Genomic DNA, 20,523 nt, shown 5'->3' on the forward strand with positions numbered 1-20,523 from the left:
CAAATTCTGCACTGTTGAACATTTACCCCCCAGTGTCAACACTGCAACTCAGCAGCCATGACAAATTATTACATGTACCTGCTCAGTACGGCCCTCCAGTGGCACAGAATGGGTTCGAGCCTGGGTTTTACCTCTCCTTGGGCTTAATCCACCAGCTGATGGAAAAAGTGGGACAGGGGTGTGACACACACATGAATTATTAAAAGAAGAATTCCCCAGAGAAGTAAAAGAGAGCAAACCATACAGACAGAGTAAAGCAAATATCTGGTGCTCACTGACCTTTCTAAGTGGATTACCTGACCTGCCAGTACTGAAGAGGTAAGGGAGAGAGTAGAGAGAGAGAGAGAGAGAGAGAGAGAGGAGAGAGTAGAGAGTGACAGAGAGAGAGGAGCTATTAACTTTGTATTCAGCCGTATTTTGAAACCGTGCTCAGTTAATTTCAGCCCTGTTCAAATGAAAACAGATCTAAAGTAAATGAAATGGTATAATGTGCAACACAATACGTCCACCTGCAGCTAAACCAGAAATACTATCAAAACAGCAGCAATTGTGTTTAAGTATGGTCCATTAAAAACATCACTTTCTTCTCCTCACTACATTTACTGCGTATTTTCACACTTAAGCAGTTCTTGAAACAAGTGGTCATTGCTTGACCCTCACAGCAGTCCTCCTTCTTAAATCTCCAGTCAATGAGCATCTGAGAATGTTTTAAAGCCTAATAGGACAAAGCTTGGCTCTGTCATGCTCTCCTGGATTATCACATGTCAAGCGAGAAAACAGGGATGAGTATAGGGAGGACAGGGAAGCAGGTGGATGAAGAGGAAGTAACAGAGCCAGAGACAGAGAGTGAGAGACGGGGAGAAAAGAGTGTGATCTGCTGGCCTGGGCGTGGGAGAGCAGACTGCATTGAGTTGAAGCAGACCAGAGACTAATCTGCAGATCCAGGGCTTGTAAAAACATACACGCACACATGCACACACATACATGCATACACTTGACTACCCGTAAGCAAACATATTCAGGCATGTGCGTGTACTGTCTGTAACCTCTCTACCGACCACTTTTGTGTTTACTGCATACGACATTTTACAGACCTTTTAAACCAAAATCCACAACAATAGCTTTCAATGGCTCAAACCTGAATAATGCCTTGCTTAAACCTCGCAGGAAGTGAGATAAGCTTTTGGATGCAACACATGGCAGGAGGCAGATCTGATATGACCAGATCTGAAAAAGTGGATTTTAACATACTGTCAATGTGTGATCAACACCTTGTGCGCAAACACACACATATACAAGCAATAGGCTGATCATTTTCCATTTTGATGACTCCACTTAGAAGTTATTCTAAACTTGAGAAACATTGTTTTGAGGATTTTCTGGGAGTTGATGTCACAAAACATATATCCTCGCTACGACGATCTCATTTTGCGGATCACTGAGCTGAGACTCCTGCCATGTGCCTGTAATGTCATAGTTTCTGACCAATTGAGTGCTTGACACCTCCTAGTTTGTGCTGTCTGTCCTGTTTCACTGCTTCGCTGTAATAACGTATTTGACTGACAGAAAAGCAATCCCCAAATATTCACTGGTTTCAGCTTCTAGAATCTGCTGCTTTTCTGTGTTTTATATCATTGTAACTTGAATATCTTTAAGTCGAGGTGGTGAGCCAAAACAATCAGATACCACCTTGAGATCTGGGAACTTGTGATAAGCATCTTTCACTTTAGGAATAAACAATTAATCAGTGCATCTGTTTACGATAAATTAATCAGTGATGAAAATATGTCACAAACCTACTGGACCAATAAAACAGAAAAATCAGCACAAACACAGACCAGCTTTTGCACACACAGAGAGGAATGCTGACTTGTCTGCCTCTCTGTCTTTCTCACAACCTGACTGCCTGGCATGCGTGCAATTGATGCCCATCTGGCATTCACTGTGTCAACAAGCATGGGAAAAGTTAATCAGCAGCCTGGCACTCTCCCTCCCTCCATCCATCACTCCCTCCCTCCCCTCTTGGCTTTCCTTTAACCAGCTTCGCCACAGTCTTCTCAGCCTTTAGTCTTCTGAAAGACAGGGTCAGCTGCTCATCTTTCCTGAGAAAAAACGAACTATTTTGTGAGATAAATTTGTTTTATTTTAGATAAGAAAACACAACTTTGAGCTCAGTCTGTTGTTTGGTGCTCACTGACCTTGCACCCATTTTCTTACCATCAAACATAAAAAGCAGGAGAATCCACAGGCTTCTCCCCTCATCTGTGGGAAGAAATGCAGTGCAGTAACGTGATGCTGGAGCACCCTCTAGTGGTTGCTCTCAGGATGGTGCAATAGTTTGAACGATTTAACATGTAGCTTTATTTTCTCGATTTTGCACAGATTTCTGTTTAACTTGACAGTGTACACATTATCTTCACATTATGCAGTTTAAACATTTAGCATAGGAGCATTTTGGCCACTATTTTTCACAGCATAAAGTTTCGAAGTGAGAGAAAATTGGAGCTAAGAGAGGAGGGATTCTTGTAGAATAAACGCCGAAAACAAGAAAAAAAAGAAAAGATTACAAGAAACATGCTTATTTCTCTCCCTCTCCTGTCTCCAACAGGCTCATGGATGTGTGGGAAGCAAATGTGACTGCAGTGGAGTAAAAGGACAAAAGGTAGGCAAAAGGACAGACACACAAACGCATGATGCACAATATTTTGGGGCAACAAATCAATTACTGCTGCACAAGACTCTTTATGAACCCTTGTTAAGTGACATAACAGTGAAATGTGACATAAAATGGCACAAACGGTGGCATGAATACTGTCTTAAGCATACAGGAAGTCAACTACATTAAAATGTATTATATGTAAAACATACATTTATATAGTGCTTTTAAAGGCTGCACGGGGTAGGTAAAGTGTCACAGATAATTGTATATAGTCCTCTGCATTTCTCTTCATGTTCATGTGTGAAAATACCTTTTTAAACCTTTTTACATGTGTCACTATGTGCAGGGTGAGCGTGGTTTGCCAGGTCTCACTGGACAGCCAGGAGTGCCAGGTTTTCCCGGACCTGAAGGGCCAATTGGTCCCAGAGGAGAGAAGGTGGGTTGGGGTCAACTTGGGGTTCAGTACCACAAAATATTATGCATTCCTTCTTACTACTCCCTCTTAAATCTGATTGGGTTTTAAAAGTTAACAAAATTTAGAACTGCAAATATTATATTCATTAGCAGTTAATCTGCTGCTTATTTCTAACATTACTGGTAAATGTTCTGTGATGTCAGGAAAAAAAAAAAAAAAAAAATCTATCTGAGTCCAGGCTGACAGCTTCAACTGTCAAATATCTTGTTTGACCAAAAGTAAAAACCTTAACATCTTAGAGGGTGATAGATATTTGCTGATGTTTTTTTTTTTTTATTATTACCATTCTGACCTAATTTTAAATAGATGCATTGTTTTGTGCCGACTATACTGACACCAGTATTCAAAGCATGACTTGTTTATAGTATTGGCAGTATTGTTTCTCAAGGCTTTGTGAGGTATGTTGAGTCAGGTTTCATTGTACTTACATATGATGTTGTCCATCTCCATTTGTGTCGTTGTCCATATCAGGGTAGTGACGGTCCTCTAGGACAACCGGGTCCAAAAGGAATCAGAGTAAGCACGTCATATTTGTTTTTGTTTTCATTTTTTGGTCTTCGCTTGTTAGCAACTTTTTTTTTAAAGTTTGCTTTAATGGTTTTGTGTTTTTTATGTTGTCATTTTCCTAAATGAACATTATTCCTAAAGCTGTCTAAAACATAAAACTACTAAAACTGTATTTCAGTTTGAGGTTTTGATTCAAAGCATGAACTGTCCTAAGATGCCTTATTTACAGTCTCAACACTGAATAGTCTTGGGTTGTAATACCCTCCTCTGAGCAGCAGATGTCGACATTTCATTTTCTCTTAGACATCAATAAAGCACAAGTTGTATTGTCTGTTTCACATGCCCTGCAGGTTTTATACTTTTAATGCCTTTTGTTATTTTCCTTCTAACAGGGGCCTCCTGGTTTGCCAGGATTTCCTGGAACACCAGGACTTCCAGTGAGTTTATCATCATCTGAAACTCTAATGAAATGATTCTCTTACATTATTTTTCTCTATACATATTTCATGTACCTTCGTGTTTACTTTCTGTTTCCCAGGGTCTGCCAGGGCAGGATGGACCTCCAGGCCCGAGAGGAGTGCCAGGTTGCAATGGGACAAAGGTGTTTTGAAGGAAAACTCTTTCTAAAATTAAAAAAGTACCTCCTGAACCGATGACAAAACTCAGCAAAGCATGACTGAAGCTTTGAAACTAAATATCAGTCTTTTTCCATCCTTACTTGGCTAGATTGGATTTGTTCTCATGTTGCAAAAGTCTCTGTAAAGTTATAAAATTAATCATTTATAGGCACCGACAAAAAAAAATATCAAGTTAAGGTCCACCTTCAAGCTTTTCTTTTTGTTACACTACCTTTTCCAAAGTCAGGAATCAGCTTTGATTCAATTGAAATGATTCTTTCCTATTTATCTTTCCAGGGTGACAGAGGATACCCAGGAAGTCCAGGAATCCCTGGACAGCAAGGGCTACAGGTGAGTCATAGAGGAGGAAGTCTGTTTATTCTCAAACTTTTTAACACAGTAATCAATGTCCACTGTGATTCCAACTATATTTTTCCAATATCTTATTTACAGGGCCCACCCGGTCTGCCAGGACAAAAGGTAAGTGTCCTGTTTAGGTGTATGTCTTAATACTTTAGTTTTAAGTCTCTGTGAACTATATGATACTGCATTCTGTTGTGGTCATGAATGCCTCAGCCTGGTTTACAGGTAAAAAGAAGGTTAAATAATGTTATTGCAGAATGGCTGATGCACCTGATGATACAAAAATCTGCACCATTGACAGTTTAGAAGTGTTCACTCCATCTGTTTCTCTTTAATAACATGCATTTTATTTATTTATTTATTTATATATATATATCAGAGTTGAAAGAGCACCAGTGCTCTGAGACTCTTGTATAATTCATAAATTTCTCATTTTGCATTTGCAACTAAAAAAAAAACACATTTTACATAGACGTGTTCAGCACAAGTAGATATGAAAACAATGAGCAAATTTAAAAAATATATTTATTTCTATAAACGTATTTAACATCAGAACTGAAACATGCTTGCACTGTCACACTGTGGTGTCAGCGGCTTCCTCCTGGGGACCAGAGCCAGGTCCTCCATCATGTAAAATTAGTCCAGTCCTTAAAGGCCACTGTCCTGCTTGTTTTCCAACTATACCTGCCTTACCCACTGCAGATTACCTGGATACGGTGTGTTCAATCAATCAGAAGCTTTTTAACAGTGACTACTTCTTCCTCAAATGTCCCCCCCACTGCATTGTTCAGTGTCTCCTCAGCTGACTCCTCCACTGTTTCCTCTATGCCTTGGAGTCTATAGCCTCCTCTGACCTGCCTTTTTTGATAGGGGGCTCAGTCTGACCCTTCACTGACCATCAAGAAAACAGATCTCTCTGCTTCTTCCCTGACATCAATGAGAAAGCCTCAAATTACACACACGTTATGATTACATATCTATTCTGGATGCAAAAAAAATATTTACACATTTGGGGAGATTGTTTTTGTTTACATGAATTACAAGATCCCATTCACAAGGCTATTATTTTCTCAAAGATAGCATTTCGAGCTAAAAAAAAAAAAAAAAAAAAAGGAATTAAAAAAATTACTTCTTTGACCAATTTGTTGATAGTTTGCCGAATCTGTTCGGTGACACAGTCTCTTCATTGTAAAAGGTCATCCTTACATCCCACCTGCCTTCACAGAGACCACCATCCACTTCCAAACCAAAGGCTAACGCTGACACTACAGACGTTCCTTGACTACGTACAGTAACCTAGCAACTACGCAAAGTTTCTGTTGCCTTCACCCAAAAGTCTTCACACTCTTGCGTCATTGCTAGGTTACCGTACGTCGTCACAGAATTTGCGGCAGCGTGTACAAATGTTGATTCTCGGCGTGAGAAACCACAGTTCTGACATCTTGCAACACCGAGTAGCTAGTTAGCATCTTACCTGCTAGCTTGCCCTTGTCTTGTCTTGGCTTGGCTTCCCTGCACCTACAGCGTAATGTTTGGGTCTGTTTGAATTTGTGGGTCAGCTGCAGGCTCATATTGAAGAACACAAGTCCACTAATTAATCCAGCTCATGCATATCGAAACCAAAGTAAAAATGACAGAATTATCAGCTGTTAAATACCAAACTTTCAAACTTTTCCAACGTTAGAGAGCCATAACACCACCTTGAACTAATTCAGGTGGACAAACGAATTGACCAATAATATTTAGAATAGGGGGGGCATTGGTACACGCCCATATGCCCAAACGAACCAATCAGCAGCTTTCTATGTTCTTAAAGGGCAGAACCGTGGGCGGGTCAACAAAAATAGCCAATAGAAAACCTGCAATGATGCACACGTGCAATGTGTTATTTTATTGACAGCTACAGTCATCCAATAATGTTACAGCGTGAAACGACGCAATATACTTTATTGAAAATCAATATATGTACCGAGCTGACTAGATACGGGAGTCAATAAAACTGTGTGTAAAACTACAATCTAAGGAATATTAATATTTCTATATGGTAAACTTAACATTTAGGTGTTTTAGTAGTATTTTACCTCTGGGGGGTACTTTTGAAGACAATTTGGGACTGTTTTGTGAGGTTTTGTATTACGCCACCTGCCGGTGAGGCATAGTTACTGGTCTGGAGTCATTAAAGTCACTTTTGCCAGTCACATAAAAAACACGGGTACACAGTAATAAAATTTGAAGTATCATTCCTTACCGAATGACTGAACTTTTAAACTTCTTGTCTATTATATATCTATATTATATTTTTTTATGTCTAACAGTTTCTCTCTGGTTGTGTTTCTCTCCTCTACAGGGGGATCCAGGTGAAGTGATTTCCAACAATATTTTTGGACAGAAAGGAGCAACGGGACTGCCTGGATTGCCAGGAGTTCCTGTGAGTTGTCCACACAGTAAAACAGTCATCTTATTTTGCCACTGAAAAGCTACTAGGAGCTTTATTTTAATTGTTTTAGACTTTTTAACATTTTATGTCTGTGTTCATGGCACAGGGCACTCCAGGACCCCCCGGTTTTCAAGGTCCACTTGGCCCCCCAGGACCCAGAGGCAATGATGTAAAGGACAGCTGCCGCAAAACACTATATCACTGTCAAAATCTATATTTTATTTTTATTTTTTTACTATATTTTATTATTAAACTGAAGATGTTGATCTAAACTGTTCTGTTTCTGGTGTCTTTTTCCAGGGTCGTCCAGGTCCTCCTGGTCCTCCAGGACCTAAGGTGAGCTTAAACAGTAACAGGACATTAGAGAAACAGATCTTAGATTAATCTGATTGTGTGATTATGTCTTTAGGTAACTTAAAAAAAATAAAGCAAGAGGATCATGCCTTTATTTTACAGTCAGCCTCGTCATCATCTTGTTATGCCTTTACTTTCCAGCCAAATTTCAGTGACACATCTTTCTGCTTTACCTTAACAGGGAAACATGGGCTTGAACTTCCAAGGACCCAAAGGAGAAAAGGTAGTGTAATGATTTCTTTATTCTCATCTGTCTTCTTCCCACAAAAACCACTAACAAAATGTCTGTGTGTCTGCTTATCTTTCCTGTGCTTTCTTGAAATCCTCTCTCGCATTTAATGCATTTCTGGGTGTGATCACAGGGTGAACAGGGTTTGCCAGGCCCTCCTGGTCCTCCTGGACAAGTTGGGGAACAGAAGAGGCCATCTGAGACTGAGATTCAAAGAGGAGAGAAGGTAATATGGAAACTGAAGACACATTCACCTTCAGTTTCTCCAAAAATTTATAGTTCAAGGATTTCTTTCCAATATTAGTTCCAGTACATTAACTGTTGAAAATACAAAGGGAACAAACTGCAAACGGAACAAACTGCACTGTTTTTTTAAACCTTGATAACTATTAGTTCATAATGGAAGCAACTCAATTGTACAGTACTGTCTTTTAGAAGTCTGTATTTTCTCTGTGCTTCATCCACTGGGACTATTATAATGATCTTCTTAAATACTCCTAACAACTGTATTCATGTTTGAGTATTAAGCATTTTGAGATGGCAATGAGCAGCATGATATTGTCCAAAAATATATTTTAAAATGCTTTCTAGGTATATGATTAAAACCATAGTAGACATTTTAGCAACCTTAAAAGCGCAGGTAGATATAGTTCCACTGAGGGGCATTTTTGATTGGTCAGTTTGATTATTTGAAAATTTGAGATTTATATTTTTGTTTTATCTCAAGGGTGACCGGGGACTGCAAGGCCCTCCAGGTGACCCAGGCTATCCAGGAACTCCTGTGAGTATCTATTTCTGCTGAAACATCATTTAAAATAAAAAAACAACACATAAAAAAAAAAAGCATAATAATATGCACATACGTTGTTTGCATCTGTATTGTTGTGATTGTAGGGTCCCCCAGGTGGCCAGAAAGGAGAAAAGGGTGAACCAGGAGAGCTAGGCAAACGTGTAAGTACTGTTCAGGCATTTGGTTACATCTAAAGCCAAGTTGTGACCTTCAAATAGCCCTTGAAGGAGTAAGGGCCTTAGTCTTTACAAAGATAAGATTTCAAAGATAGTGCAAGAACAAAAATGCATCCATCCATCATCTTTACCTGCTTATTCCTAACCAGGGTCACAGAGTAAACGCTGGAGCCTATCCCAGCTCTCTTTGGGTGAAAGGCAGGGGTACACCCTGGACAGGTCACCAGTCCATCACAGGGCCACATAGAGACAAACAACCTCACACACTCACACTCACTCCTATGGGCAATTTAGAGTCACCAATCAATCTGACATACATGTTTTTGAACTGTGGGAGGAAACCAGAGTACCTGGAGAAAACCCACACAAGCACAGGGAGAACATGCAAACTCCACACAGAAAGGCCCCTGATGGGTTTCAAACCAGGAACCTTCTTGCTGTGAGGCAACAGTGCTAACCACTATCCACCATGCTGCCCACTATAAATGCATTTTTATTTATTTTCTCAGTTAGCAACTCAACATAAAATTTCTATTTTGACCCTTCTCTGTCATTCTGATTTAAGCACAAACTGTGATTATCAATTTTTTGTCTTTACAGGGAAAATCAGGCAAGGACGGTGATCCCGGCCCCCCAGGGCTCCCTGTGAGTTCTGCTGACCAATGACACTAAATGTTGGGGAAATGATGTCAGTCCCTTTTAAAAGTCTCTTATTTACAACTGTTTTGTTTTATTTTTGCTATCAGGGAGACAACGGAGACCTGGGCCTCCCAGGTCTTCCAGGCAGGGATGGCGAGAGAGTAGGTTTTCTCCAAAAGTTGTATTGAACAAGTCTTTACAGTATATCATGACTGTCTTATAACACTCCACTCGTATGTTAGGGTCAAAAAGGAGACCGTGGACCTCCAGGCCCACCAGGACTGGTATGTATTCTTTTTTTCTCATTTTCCAAAATATTTTAACTAAGCTCCATGGTGACATTTCTCTCTGTGTAACTAATGTGGATAATGAGCAACATGACATTTTGTTTTTTTCCCAATTGTATCAAAGTTATTATGTTAAATGTCAGATTAGACATTTAGAACCTTGGAACAAGTTCAGGTTAACTTTGTGTGTTCCTTTTCTTCTCACTTTTTAAAAAAAACGTTTTACTCAGGTGATTGGCGGTACGACAGGAAGTCGGATTGGTCCTAAAGGTGAGCCTGGATTTCCTGGGGAACCTGGACTAAAAGGAGAGAGAGGACCACCAGGTAAACACACAAGACAATCTCAGTCTCATATGCATTAGTTGTAATCAGATTGATTTAAGTGTGTAAATTTGCTGGACAAAACACAACAAAAAAAAATGTAGTCACAGTTTTCTGATGTTTTATAGATCAATTGATCCAACTGAGAAAATATTAGCAGAATAACTGATATTTGATGATATCAGCTTGGGTTTGCTTTGGGAATACTTCACAATTTTCATTTAAAAATGATCATTTGACAAAAGACCAACCAGGTACAGCACTGATAATGAAAATAATTGTTGCAGCTCTCAATAATCAAACTAAATCAAGCCTGGGAAGATTCTCAGTTGTCCAGGTGAAGTTATCTCCAGGTTGAATCAGGGCAACTGGACTTCTAGATCAAAACATGACAGGGAAGACACACTTCACACCCTGTTTGTGGATCAGAGGGTCACATGAGTCCACCATTAGATCCTAACGACCCTCACTTCTTTTGTTCACCTAACTTAACGTTCACCTAACCACCTTCAGGCCAGGTGTGAAGTGAAACCAGCTCAGGAGCGTGGGTCTAACGCAGGGGTGTCCAATCCTGGTCCTCGAGGGCCACTGTGCCTGCTTGTTTTCCATCTATCCCTGCCCTACCCACTGCTGATTACCTGGATCAGGTGTGTTCGGTCAATCAGAAGCTGGGGGATACCATTTCACTGTCTTCCCTCACTTCCACCCATCTGAGATGGTATGTTCCCAATACTAATAGACTGAACACACCTGATCCAGGTAATCAGGAGTGGATAGGGCAGGGATAGTTGGAAAACAAGCAGGACAGTGGCCCTCGAGGACCAGGATTGGACACCCCTGGTCTAACGACTCTCACCCAATTTGCATAGCTCACCTAATGAGCCTATGGGACTAGGGGTGGAGTGAAACCAACCTGAAGGATAAATTAGAGGTTCCATACCAGTTTTCCCTTAGACCAGGGGTCTCAAACCCTGGTCCTCAAGGGCACCTGTCCTGCTAGTTTTCCATCTATCCCTTCCCTTCCAGTTTCTGATTGGCTGAACACAGCTGATCCAGGTAATCAGTAGTGGGTAGGGCAGGGAGAGTTAGAAAACCAGCAGGGCAAGTGCCCTCGAGGACCAGGGTTGGTGACCCCTGCCTTAGACTGACGAAGCCACCTGGATGAATAGTGAAATGTTTTGACCTTAAAACTAGAAGTCCAGTTGCCATGACGCCACCTCTAGACAAACTGAATGAAGGCATTTTAATTATTTTTTAAAATAATAATCCTCCTGTGTTTCTTAGGTTTAACAGGATCTCCCGGACCACCGGGACTTCCAGCCATTGGTGGTAACGGCCAGCCGGGACTGCCAGGTTTGCCAGGAGAGAGAGGTCAGAAGGGAGATATTGGAGCCCCAGGGCTTTCTTTACCAGGGCCCCCAGGACGTCCAGGATCTTCTGGTCCCCAGGGTCCACCAGGGCCCCCTGGACCTCCTGGTTATTCCTCCACAGGACAGACCTGCATCCCTGGACAGCCTGGACGTCCTGGCATTCAGGGAGAGAGAGGTTTCCAAGGAGAAGTGGGACAAAAAGGTGAAACAATATTGAGGCACTGCTTTTCATTCATATGTGAGCTATATTATAAATGAGGCATAAACATGCAGTATACCAGCTAGGTTCTAAAAAAAATCCTGTAATGGTTGTCTAAAAGTAAAACATAAAACCAGCATGCTTACTCCAAGACCCAACAGCAAAAATATCATTCATATGACAAGAAGTTGATTCTGATTACCAACTGGTCCACCCTTCGTATGCACCACTTTACATTAGTAATATGTTGTTGTTTCAGGTGAGAAGGGCGAAACCTGTGTCAACTGTGTCAGTGACGCCAGGTCCATTCCCGGACCCCCAGGACCTCCAGGACAGCCTGGAATTCCTGGTGAGACATAAACATGTTCTTTTGCTTTTTGAGGCTTACTCACATTCCATATGAACAGGGAGCAGATGATTGATCTGCGCAGTGGTACGTCATTAGCAGAGTACTGTAAAACACATATATCTTTAGGTTACCATTATACATGTAGCTGTCATTATATTTCCTACATCAGGAGCTCCTGGTGTCCAAGGTATCAAAGGAGACAGTGGATTCCCAGGAATACCTGGTGCCGTTGGCCCCCCTGTGAGTGTTTTTTACTGTACTTAAGTTCTTAAAGAGCACATACAGTACTAACAGGAATCATCTATTCTAGATAAAGAATTCAATTTGGGGATTATTATGCAATTGTAATTTTAAAAATACAAACAGCTACCTTTTCTTCTCTCTTTCTTTCCTTTCCTTTCAGGGTTTCCCAGGTCCTCAAGGTGCTCCGGGATTCCCTGGAGAGAAGGGAGATCCAGGGGATTCCATCACAGTCAGCGGTCTAAGGGGAGAGAAGGGTGACACTGGCTTCCCTGGACCACCTGGTCTGCCTGGTCTGGAAGGTAGACCTGGTCGTGATGGACAGCCTGGACTTCCTGGTCCCAAAGGAGCTCCTGTAGGTGGATTTCACTCTATCTGTCAATCTTTCATATAGATCAAGCAAACAGAGCTCATTTGGGATGGTGTTCAACAGGGCTCCCTGCTGGTGAAAGGAGAACGAGGGCCTCCCGGTGAGCCTGGCTCCCCAGGTATTCCAGGGGACAGGGGTCCACCAGGTGCCCCCGGCTTTGGACCTCAAGGGCCTCTGGGAGAGAAGGGTATCCAGGGAGTCTCAGGAAGACCTGGAGTTCCTGGCGCACCTGGTAAGAAGACCATTTTAGCTTTATTCACCAGTGATCCAAAAAAGGAACCTCTGATTTCTGTTCCCTTCCATTTCAGGGCTGTGGGGCAGTACCTTTCTCCAATACACTTCAGCAGACAAGGCATTTCATTGTTGTCATAGGCATTTCAACCCAGGTTTTGTAGTTTAAGGAGACAACATCCTGCTGTATGTTTGTGACTATTTCCCCCCCTTCAACCTGTTACTCAGCCTAAAGGATGTTTTATTCAATTATATAATAACATCACTGTAAAATAAGGGACACAGAAAACAAAGGACTTAAATATTAGCTTTTCCAAAATATAGGCCTTAATTCACTGATGCTTCTGAAAAGCAATATCAGTCTTTCCTGTTATGTAACAGGGTGGATAAACTTCTAAAAGCATCCAACCACTTTTTTTAAAATCATTGTTTAAACTGACTTTTCAGTTCTCTGAGCTTGTGATTTCTTTCATTGGGCAGGTGCTAAAGGTGAACCAGGCCTCACAGTGGCAGAGAAAGGCTTGCCAGGACCTAGAGGACTGGATGGCGAGCCTGGGTTGCCTGGTGCACCAGGTACACAATTATTATTTTGCATTGAGAGACAATGTTCCATGTAGTACTATATTGCTTCCAAAAAGGTGATGCGCACTTAATGCTTTTTAAAAACAAACAGCAGATGATAGTGTAGCTTTGTTGATTTTTTGTTATTTTCTGTTGTTAGGTAGCCCTGGTCAGCCTGGACAGTCGGGTTTCCCTGGTTTACCTGGAGAGAAAGGTGATCCTGGACTCCCAGGTATTGGGCTCCCAGGACCTCCAGGAGTAAAAGGTAAAGATACCACTCAACACTTTTCCAATTCTTCTTCCTTCCAGACCATTCTTCATCTTACTTCACAAATATCCACTCTTACCTTGTATCACCTGTTCTTATCTAGGATTCCCAGGTATTGCTGGCCAGCCAGGAGCTCCTGGAAGACCAGGTAGACCTGGAGTAGATGGACTCCCTGGACAGCCTGGACTTTCTGGACCTAAGGTAGGTAGAGAGATAGATAGATGTATTCTTACTTAATACCAATGAAAAAAACTACATCTAAAAACACTCAAAATAGAAAATAATCTGAAATCTTCCATTAGAAACGGAAGTGACCAGACAGTGGTAATCCATTTTAAATGTTAACAGATCAGAAAAGCCTAAAATAATTGTAAGGTTTTCTCTCTACATTTTGAAAATTAATGTTTGATAGAAGTTTCCATCCTAGATATAATACCAAGCACTGAATCTGTACAAGCCCATATGTACAAATGTACAAGACCTTTAGTTTTAAATAGATTTCATTTGTTGGAAAGAGGTTTCAGGACTAGTGTCTTCTAAAAATATATTATGTAAAGATTTGAACCCAATAAACTTACTAAAAGAGACAAGTTTCTAATGTGTGTGTGTGTGTGTGTGTGTGTGCGTGCGTGCGTGCACGTACATAGGGTGAGCCTGGCTTTGGACTTCCTGGCTCACCTGGTTTACCAGGAATACCTGGACCTAAGGGTTTCCCTGGACCAAAGGGAGATCCTGGTTTCCCTGGCAGCCCTGGTCCACCAGGACAAACTGGATTTGATGGTTTACCAGGAACCAAAGGTATTCTGCACTTACTGATGTGATGTATCTGAAGGGAGTTGGAAAATCTTAACAAGCCCATCAAATGTACACCAATCTAATGATCACTTCCTTTCTCCCTGTCCAGGTGAACCCGGTAGAACTGGTAGCCCTGGAAGTCGTGGCCCACCTGGGCTCTCCGTGCCTGGTGTACCAGGGCTCCCAGGCCCTCCTGGACCTCCAGGCCCGATAGGACCACCAGGTCAGATACATTGGGTTGGAATGGGTTGATTTTCCTTGCTTTACTCAAAATGTATAAAAAGGTTAGCGCTACAGCAAACTAGACTTTGAGGTTGCAGCTGCATTGGAAAATAAGTTGAGTAGAGATGAATCAGATTTAGAAGAAGCTTATTTGTGTTATTTGTGCAATTGTGAGAATTGCTTGTATCACTGTTTTTTAATTGCATACTGTCTTTGCACATTTTTATGTATATACATTTGAAATATTTGTTAGTTTGGCTTCTGAAAGTCACCTGGGAATGTGCATGACCACCTACTTGTCGACATTTTGAGCTTGTACAGGTGTCTGTATGTCATTTTGGTGCAGGGGATTCAATTCTACTGTTATAATGCACACTGTTCACATGACCACCCCAAATCAAAGGAGTGCTGAGGGTTTGTTTTTATTGATTTACAAGCACAGTCACCACTTTGGGTATGCTGATGATCAAAGTGTGTCTACGAATGAAATTACTGGATGGCAATGGTAGCTTGATCTGGGGGAAGTTCCTTTACATCTTGTCCTTCACTTGAGTGCCACTGCTTGCCTCTTTGGTTTTGAGACAGTGCCGGACATGTGACTTCTCTTGCACTCTGTCTTGGCTGCATCACAGTCCTAAGCACTTCATTGCACTTTTTACACAGATTTGATATCACAGAGCAAACCAGGCCTCACAGCTTTAACATCACCCAAGGCGAGTCTTTGCGAGCACACCAATCGCAAACTAACCTCAAAGAGTTCCAGTTCACTGGTATTTGCACCATCCTCGTCACTTTAACCTCCCACTGCTCTTGCTTTCAATGGACACAAAAAAAAACTAACTAACTCATGTCCAACCAAAGGTTTGAATACTCTGAGCATGCATTGGTAGCTGGACACATAAACTGACACACTGACAGTTTTTCTCAAAAAGCTTCAGTGCATATTCAGAGTGCTCCAAAGCCAGCTTCATATAGACATATTAATGCATTTAATGCATTATACTTTCTTCTCCTCATCTTCGGCTTAATCCAACGCTCCGCCCTCTGCACTTTGAAACATGCCCCTCCCTTACCCGCGACGCTCTGATGCCAAGGCGAAAAAGGTATTGTAATCCAGTACTGGTGCTGGTTGATGGCAGTTAAATGGTAAACAATAGTGACAATGTGACATGTCTACATTGTACTAGAGATGACTTTGTATATTCTTCATTCTTGCTTTGTATATGTTGCTGTGTCTATTGCAAACATGCAATATACTGCTTCTTGACTGCATTGGGCATCTTTTATGATTACGAAATACTGATATTTTAAATCTGATTTTGTTATGGGATCATGTTCAGAGGAGAAAGGTCCAGACTGCAATAACAAATTCAGTTTGTTTTCAAATCACTGATAACCTGGTTCAATTAATGTTCCTCTAGTCAGATAATGAATTCTTGATTTCATCATTACAGGATTCCCTGGATCAAATGGAGAGAAAGGAGACCTCGGTCCTCCTGGTTTAGCGATTCCGGGTATTCCAGGAGACAGAGGAAACCCTGGCTTACCAGGTCCCCAGGGACCAATCGGATCCCCAGGACCTCCTGGAGGTCCTGGACAGGATGGCTTGCCTGGACAACCAGGTAAATATAACTCTGCCATCAAAAACTATTGTCATGACTCAGTATCTGCTAGCTGATTGCTTATAGACTGACTATTGACTCGAGTGATCAATGATCTCTATATTTTCTGACCTTAGCCAGAATGTTTCATTTGATATTAAATACCTAAACCCATATTAATGATGTTTTTTGTCATTATTTAAGGTCAAGTAAATATTAAGGTGTATCCTGTGAGTCAAATGCCATGTTGTCATTTGTTGTTCAGATCATAATTTCTTAGCCAAGTAAATCTGCCTTCTAGTTATACTGTTTTTCTCACTTAGACATATTGGGAATTTCCAAAAATTACAAAATCCCTCATATTGATAAAAGTTAGCTTTCTATAAAGCTGCTAGTTATAGTAGCTGTAAGGCTGATCCCCTGGCCAAAGCTGTATGAACATTGGTATTGTAATTCACTATCGAATATATTTCCAGTTTTTGTTTTAACTCTGCTCCAAATGTTTTTTGCTGTTCTCTAATGTCCAACTGGACACAGGTCAGAAAGGAGACATGGGTACCATGGGACCTCCAGGACCTGGTGGAGGACCAGGAGCACCAGGTGCTTCTGGTCCTCCTGGACTTAAAGGTATTCATCATCATAATCGCTCACAACCCTAAAAGGCATGCATCTGGCTGATAAACTGGCCAGGCCAAGATATTAGCCAGTATTGGCTCCTTGCAGATATATCGGCATCAGTGCATATGTATTAACTGACCAGGAATTGAGATCAGCAATGCCATTCAGCAAAGAAAGCACCATATAATAGAGATCAGCAATGCCATAGCAAAGAAAGCACCATATAAAGAGAAACAAAGGAGCTCCTGGATGGCCACTCTAAATTTCTCTCATGCTTACATTCAGGTGAACCCGGATTCCCAGGTAGAGATGGTGCACCTGGCTTTCCCGGGGTTAAAGGGGAAAGAGGTGATCCTGGTGTCCAGGGACCCCCAGGAGTCAGTCTACCGCCACAGGTTGTAAAGGGAATCAAAGGAGATCAAGGGCCCACAGGTACATCTGAAACGACTTTCATTGGGTTTAATACTAATTTCAATTTTAAAATCTCATTCTATAAGAAAATATGCAAGAATAATCAGAAAATACAGTATATCCCATAACACATAAGTAGGTCAACATGTTCAATTACTGTGTTATACTTCCCTGTATGTATGTTCTACAGGTTCACCAGGTTTCCCTGGTCCTAAAGGAACCCCTGGTCTCCCCGGTGATCCTGGACTACCAGGATCGGATGGACCCCCTGGACGACCTGGAGCAGAAGGTTTGGGTTTACCTCCTGACAAACACATCCATGCATACATAAATACTTATACTCATGGCAAAGGCTTTCAAACGTGCTTTTTTTCCATTACAGGTCCTAAGGGAGACCCTGGTATTCCAGGAGGACCCGGTGCTCCTGGAAGTCCAGGACAAAAAGGCAGCATGGGGGAAATGGGATTTCCAGGTGGGTTTTAATGTCACATAGTTCTTTAAAAACTCCCCTTTTTCCAGTTGGATGTTAGTGGTTGCTGTTGTTAATGTTCTTCCACAATGAGAAGTAAATATTGAAATACGATGCAGTTAATCTTTTACGGTAAATGTTTTGTCACAGGACCATCAGGACAGAAGGGTCTTCAAGGTCTACCAGGACGGCCAGGATCCCCGGGACAATCAGGAGTACCTGGTTTCCCTGGACCCAAAGGTGATCCAGGAACTGCTGGAGCTGGACCACCTGGAATACCTGGACTTAAGGTACAAGACACCACTGAAAATGTTGTAGTTCAGGATAACTTCAAACATTTAATTTATGATTTTTATGATTTTTTTGTAGGGTGAGCCAGGACAGCCAGGGTTCCCCGGAAGTCCAGGACAGAAAGGAGTTTCAGGATCACCTGGCCTCGCAGGTTTACCAGGAGGACCGGGTGCCAAAGGTGACCCTGGCCTCCCAGGATTCCAAGGTAAACCTGCAGTTTGACATCATTAGAAAGTGGCTGGGCTTTATGGTCATATTTCAAAAACTCAAATGGAGAGTTTTAGACAAGAGGCACAATGAAAACCTAAATACAGTGTGAAGTTTTAGGCTGGTAAAAAAAGAATGGGCATGAAGCAGTGGCCATCCCTATGTCAGAAACTGTAGCTTCTTCAAAAGCTCAGTAAACAATTTGCCCTGTTGCACTAACATTCGCATCTTACGTTCAGTAACGTTCTGTCATCTGATATTGCCGAACAAATGGGTTTATACATCTACGACCCACTTAGACAAATGGACCAACATAGCACATTTACACTATTTGTCCATTCACTCACTCTCACACTGACGCTTCTCCCACTAAACACAGTGGACAGGATTTTAGTCAAAATGTGATTGAATCAGCTTCTGAATCATTTGCTGCTCTGCAAAACACATGTAACCATGGTAACTGTAAACAACTAAGATGGTGACAAAACACAAGACTAAAACTGTCACTAACTGCACTAGAACTAAGCATTTTTCAGTAGTGCTGAATTTTCTATGATTTTGAGAAGGGGCTGGTAGCTAAAACATTAAATGATGTCTTGTCCATCTGTCCCATCTATTCTCCCATCAGGGTCCCCTGGTATTCCTGGTCCAAAGGGACTTGATGGTATTCCTGGCACCCCAGGTCTCACTGGAGCTCCTGGCAGACCAGGAGAGTCTGGACGACCAGGAGCACCAGGGTTACCAGGAGAGAAAGGTCAAGCAGGTCGGGATGGGATCCCAGGACCCTCTGGAGTCAAAGGAGAGCCAGGTAAGTTAGTTTTCATCTTGTTACTGTATATTCAATGTTTAGTTTTGACTTTTTTCATTTTACTTCTGATAAATTTCTTCTCCAGGGCTCCCTGGTTATGGTGCTCCCGGTCCTGCTGGGTTGCCAGGGTTGCCAGGTGAGTTACCACCACCCTTAACATCTTCACTAACATAATTTCTGTTTGTTTGTTTGTTTTTTTGTGGTAATTGTCTCTACACTATAGAAATCACTACTGCTCTATAAAATCATTGCTTTACCTCTCATTATCTGTTAAGGTGCTAAGGGAGACCAAGGTCTTCCTGGTCCAGCTGGCAGTTCTGGTTTCCCTGGCACCAAAGGAGAGGCTGGCTTCCCTGGCCCCCCTGGTCCACCAGGCAACGCTGGCCCCCCTGGGTCTCCAGGTCTGCCTGTGCAGGGGCCTAAAGGACTTCAGGGATCCCCTGGACCACCTGGAAGAGCAGGTAAAGTACTTGGACCTAGTAATTGATATTACACGTACTGCCAGAAATTGTTGCCTGGTTTTCTGATGATAATCAAGTGGTGGTAGTTTTACTCTATCTACACTTGTACAGCACACACCAAGTAATTGGTGATTAACATTTTCTGTTCCTAATGCAATAAGCCCAACTCATCTGGTACACCAAGTAGGCAGTACTGATGAATGAAGATTATTGTTAATTGAGTTCATTAAATTCTCAGGTTTTCTCCATCATCTCCTCCAAACTAGTGAAAACCAGGCAGCAAATGGCAGCAACTGCACTTGAAATGTGAACGTTTTCTTCTCCATGTCAGCCTGATTTGCATGGGCCATTGTTGCACCAATCACCACCAGAGGTGTAAGAGCCACGTCACTGCTTGATCACCAAGACACCAGTCTAGTCATTGTCAAGAACACTGAGCACAGATGATAAATGTTTGTGGTCCTGTGTACACTGCTCACCCTCATCCCTTCTCACTAGGAAAAGCTGGAGCCCTCCTCATGCACCGATCACACACCAAAATAAAAGCATGGGTTTATGCCACATTTTTCTCCACATCATCATTCTTTTTTTTTTTTTAATCTGTCCATCTCCCTCATGTCTCCTCACCCCCTTACCCTTTTCTTCTGATCCTTTAAGGCATAAGCTGTAATCTGTCCATCTCTCCACAGCCCTGAAGTACTTTATATGTGTTCATATGCTTGTCTTCTCTGTAACTGGTGTGTGTCCGGTGTTGGTGATTGTGTAAGATCATTGTGAAGAAATGTTGGTGTAAAACAGCTGAGCCTGAGACAAACTCAACTGAGACAGCTCTCACTGCCACATCTTAAAGAATGAGTCTGGTGCTACTTACATACAGTAGTTTTTCACCTTGCTATTGTATGTAGGATTGACTTTCTAAGTGAACTACAGTATGGAGTGGCTTATTTGGTTTTTTTTAATGCTTTTCAGACAAGTGCAGCTCTATGGCAAAGAGTAATATGATATATCAGGCTTTTTTGACAGAAATACTTTGTTGGTTTTTGCCTTTTGTGAAAACTTAACAGTAAGAAAAAGATACAGTCACCAGCCTTATCCTTTAAAAATGCATGTTAAGATCATTTTTGTGTATTGAATTTAACAGGATTCAGTATTCTGTTGCAATTTCGTTCATGTTTATTGTTAAAGGGAATAGTAGTGA

The 20,523-nt window shown here is 41.7% G+C and overlaps 1 protein-coding gene across 2 annotated transcripts in view; it reads left to right on the forward strand.

Moving 5' to 3' along the window:
- Positions 1–20,523, forward strand: part of col4a5 (collagen, type IV, alpha 5 (Alport syndrome)) — a 41,554-nt gene that overhangs the window by 13,096 nt on the left and 7,935 nt on the right. For both annotated transcript variants that reach the window (XM_026331519.1, XM_026331526.1), the window contains exons 2-39: positions 2,609–2,662; positions 3,006–3,095; positions 3,606–3,650; positions 4,034–4,078; positions 4,180–4,242; positions 4,556–4,609; positions 4,712–4,738; positions 6,969–7,049; positions 7,165–7,227; positions 7,359–7,394; positions 7,594–7,635; positions 7,775–7,867; positions 8,369–8,422; positions 8,536–8,592; positions 9,208–9,252; positions 9,354–9,407; positions 9,489–9,530; positions 9,764–9,857; positions 11,139–11,426; positions 11,683–11,772; positions 11,942–12,012; positions 12,176–12,367; positions 12,446–12,614; positions 13,094–13,186; positions 13,335–13,439; positions 13,546–13,643; positions 14,090–14,240; positions 14,347–14,460; positions 15,914–16,081; positions 16,598–16,687; positions 16,964–17,110; positions 17,280–17,378; positions 17,472–17,561; positions 17,709–17,848; positions 17,928–18,054; positions 18,685–18,864; positions 18,950–19,000; positions 19,140–19,325. In XM_026331519.1, the coding sequence (XP_026187304.1) occupies positions 2,609–2,662; positions 3,006–3,095; positions 3,606–3,650; positions 4,034–4,078; positions 4,180–4,242; positions 4,556–4,609; positions 4,712–4,738; positions 6,969–7,049; positions 7,165–7,227; positions 7,359–7,394; positions 7,594–7,635; positions 7,775–7,867; positions 8,369–8,422; positions 8,536–8,592; positions 9,208–9,252; positions 9,354–9,407; positions 9,489–9,530; positions 9,764–9,857; positions 11,139–11,426; positions 11,683–11,772; positions 11,942–12,012; positions 12,176–12,367; positions 12,446–12,614; positions 13,094–13,186; positions 13,335–13,439; positions 13,546–13,643; positions 14,090–14,240; positions 14,347–14,460; positions 15,914–16,081; positions 16,598–16,687; positions 16,964–17,110; positions 17,280–17,378; positions 17,472–17,561; positions 17,709–17,848; positions 17,928–18,054; positions 18,685–18,864; positions 18,950–19,000; positions 19,140–19,325 (3,688 nt within the window). The remainder of the gene's footprint in view (positions 1–2,608; positions 2,663–3,005; positions 3,096–3,605; positions 3,651–4,033; positions 4,079–4,179; positions 4,243–4,555; positions 4,610–4,711; positions 4,739–6,968; positions 7,050–7,164; positions 7,228–7,358; positions 7,395–7,593; positions 7,636–7,774; positions 7,868–8,368; positions 8,423–8,535; positions 8,593–9,207; positions 9,253–9,353; positions 9,408–9,488; positions 9,531–9,763; positions 9,858–11,138; positions 11,427–11,682; positions 11,773–11,941; positions 12,013–12,175; positions 12,368–12,445; positions 12,615–13,093; positions 13,187–13,334; positions 13,440–13,545; positions 13,644–14,089; positions 14,241–14,346; positions 14,461–15,913; positions 16,082–16,597; positions 16,688–16,963; positions 17,111–17,279; positions 17,379–17,471; positions 17,562–17,708; positions 17,849–17,927; positions 18,055–18,684; positions 18,865–18,949; positions 19,001–19,139; positions 19,326–20,523) is intronic.

Source organism: Mastacembelus armatus, chromosome 18, assembly GCF_900324485.2.
Source record: "Mastacembelus armatus chromosome 18, fMasArm1.2, whole genome shotgun sequence".
In the NCBI taxonomy this organism is placed as follows: Eukaryota; Metazoa; Chordata; class Actinopteri; order Synbranchiformes; family Mastacembelidae; genus Mastacembelus; species Mastacembelus armatus.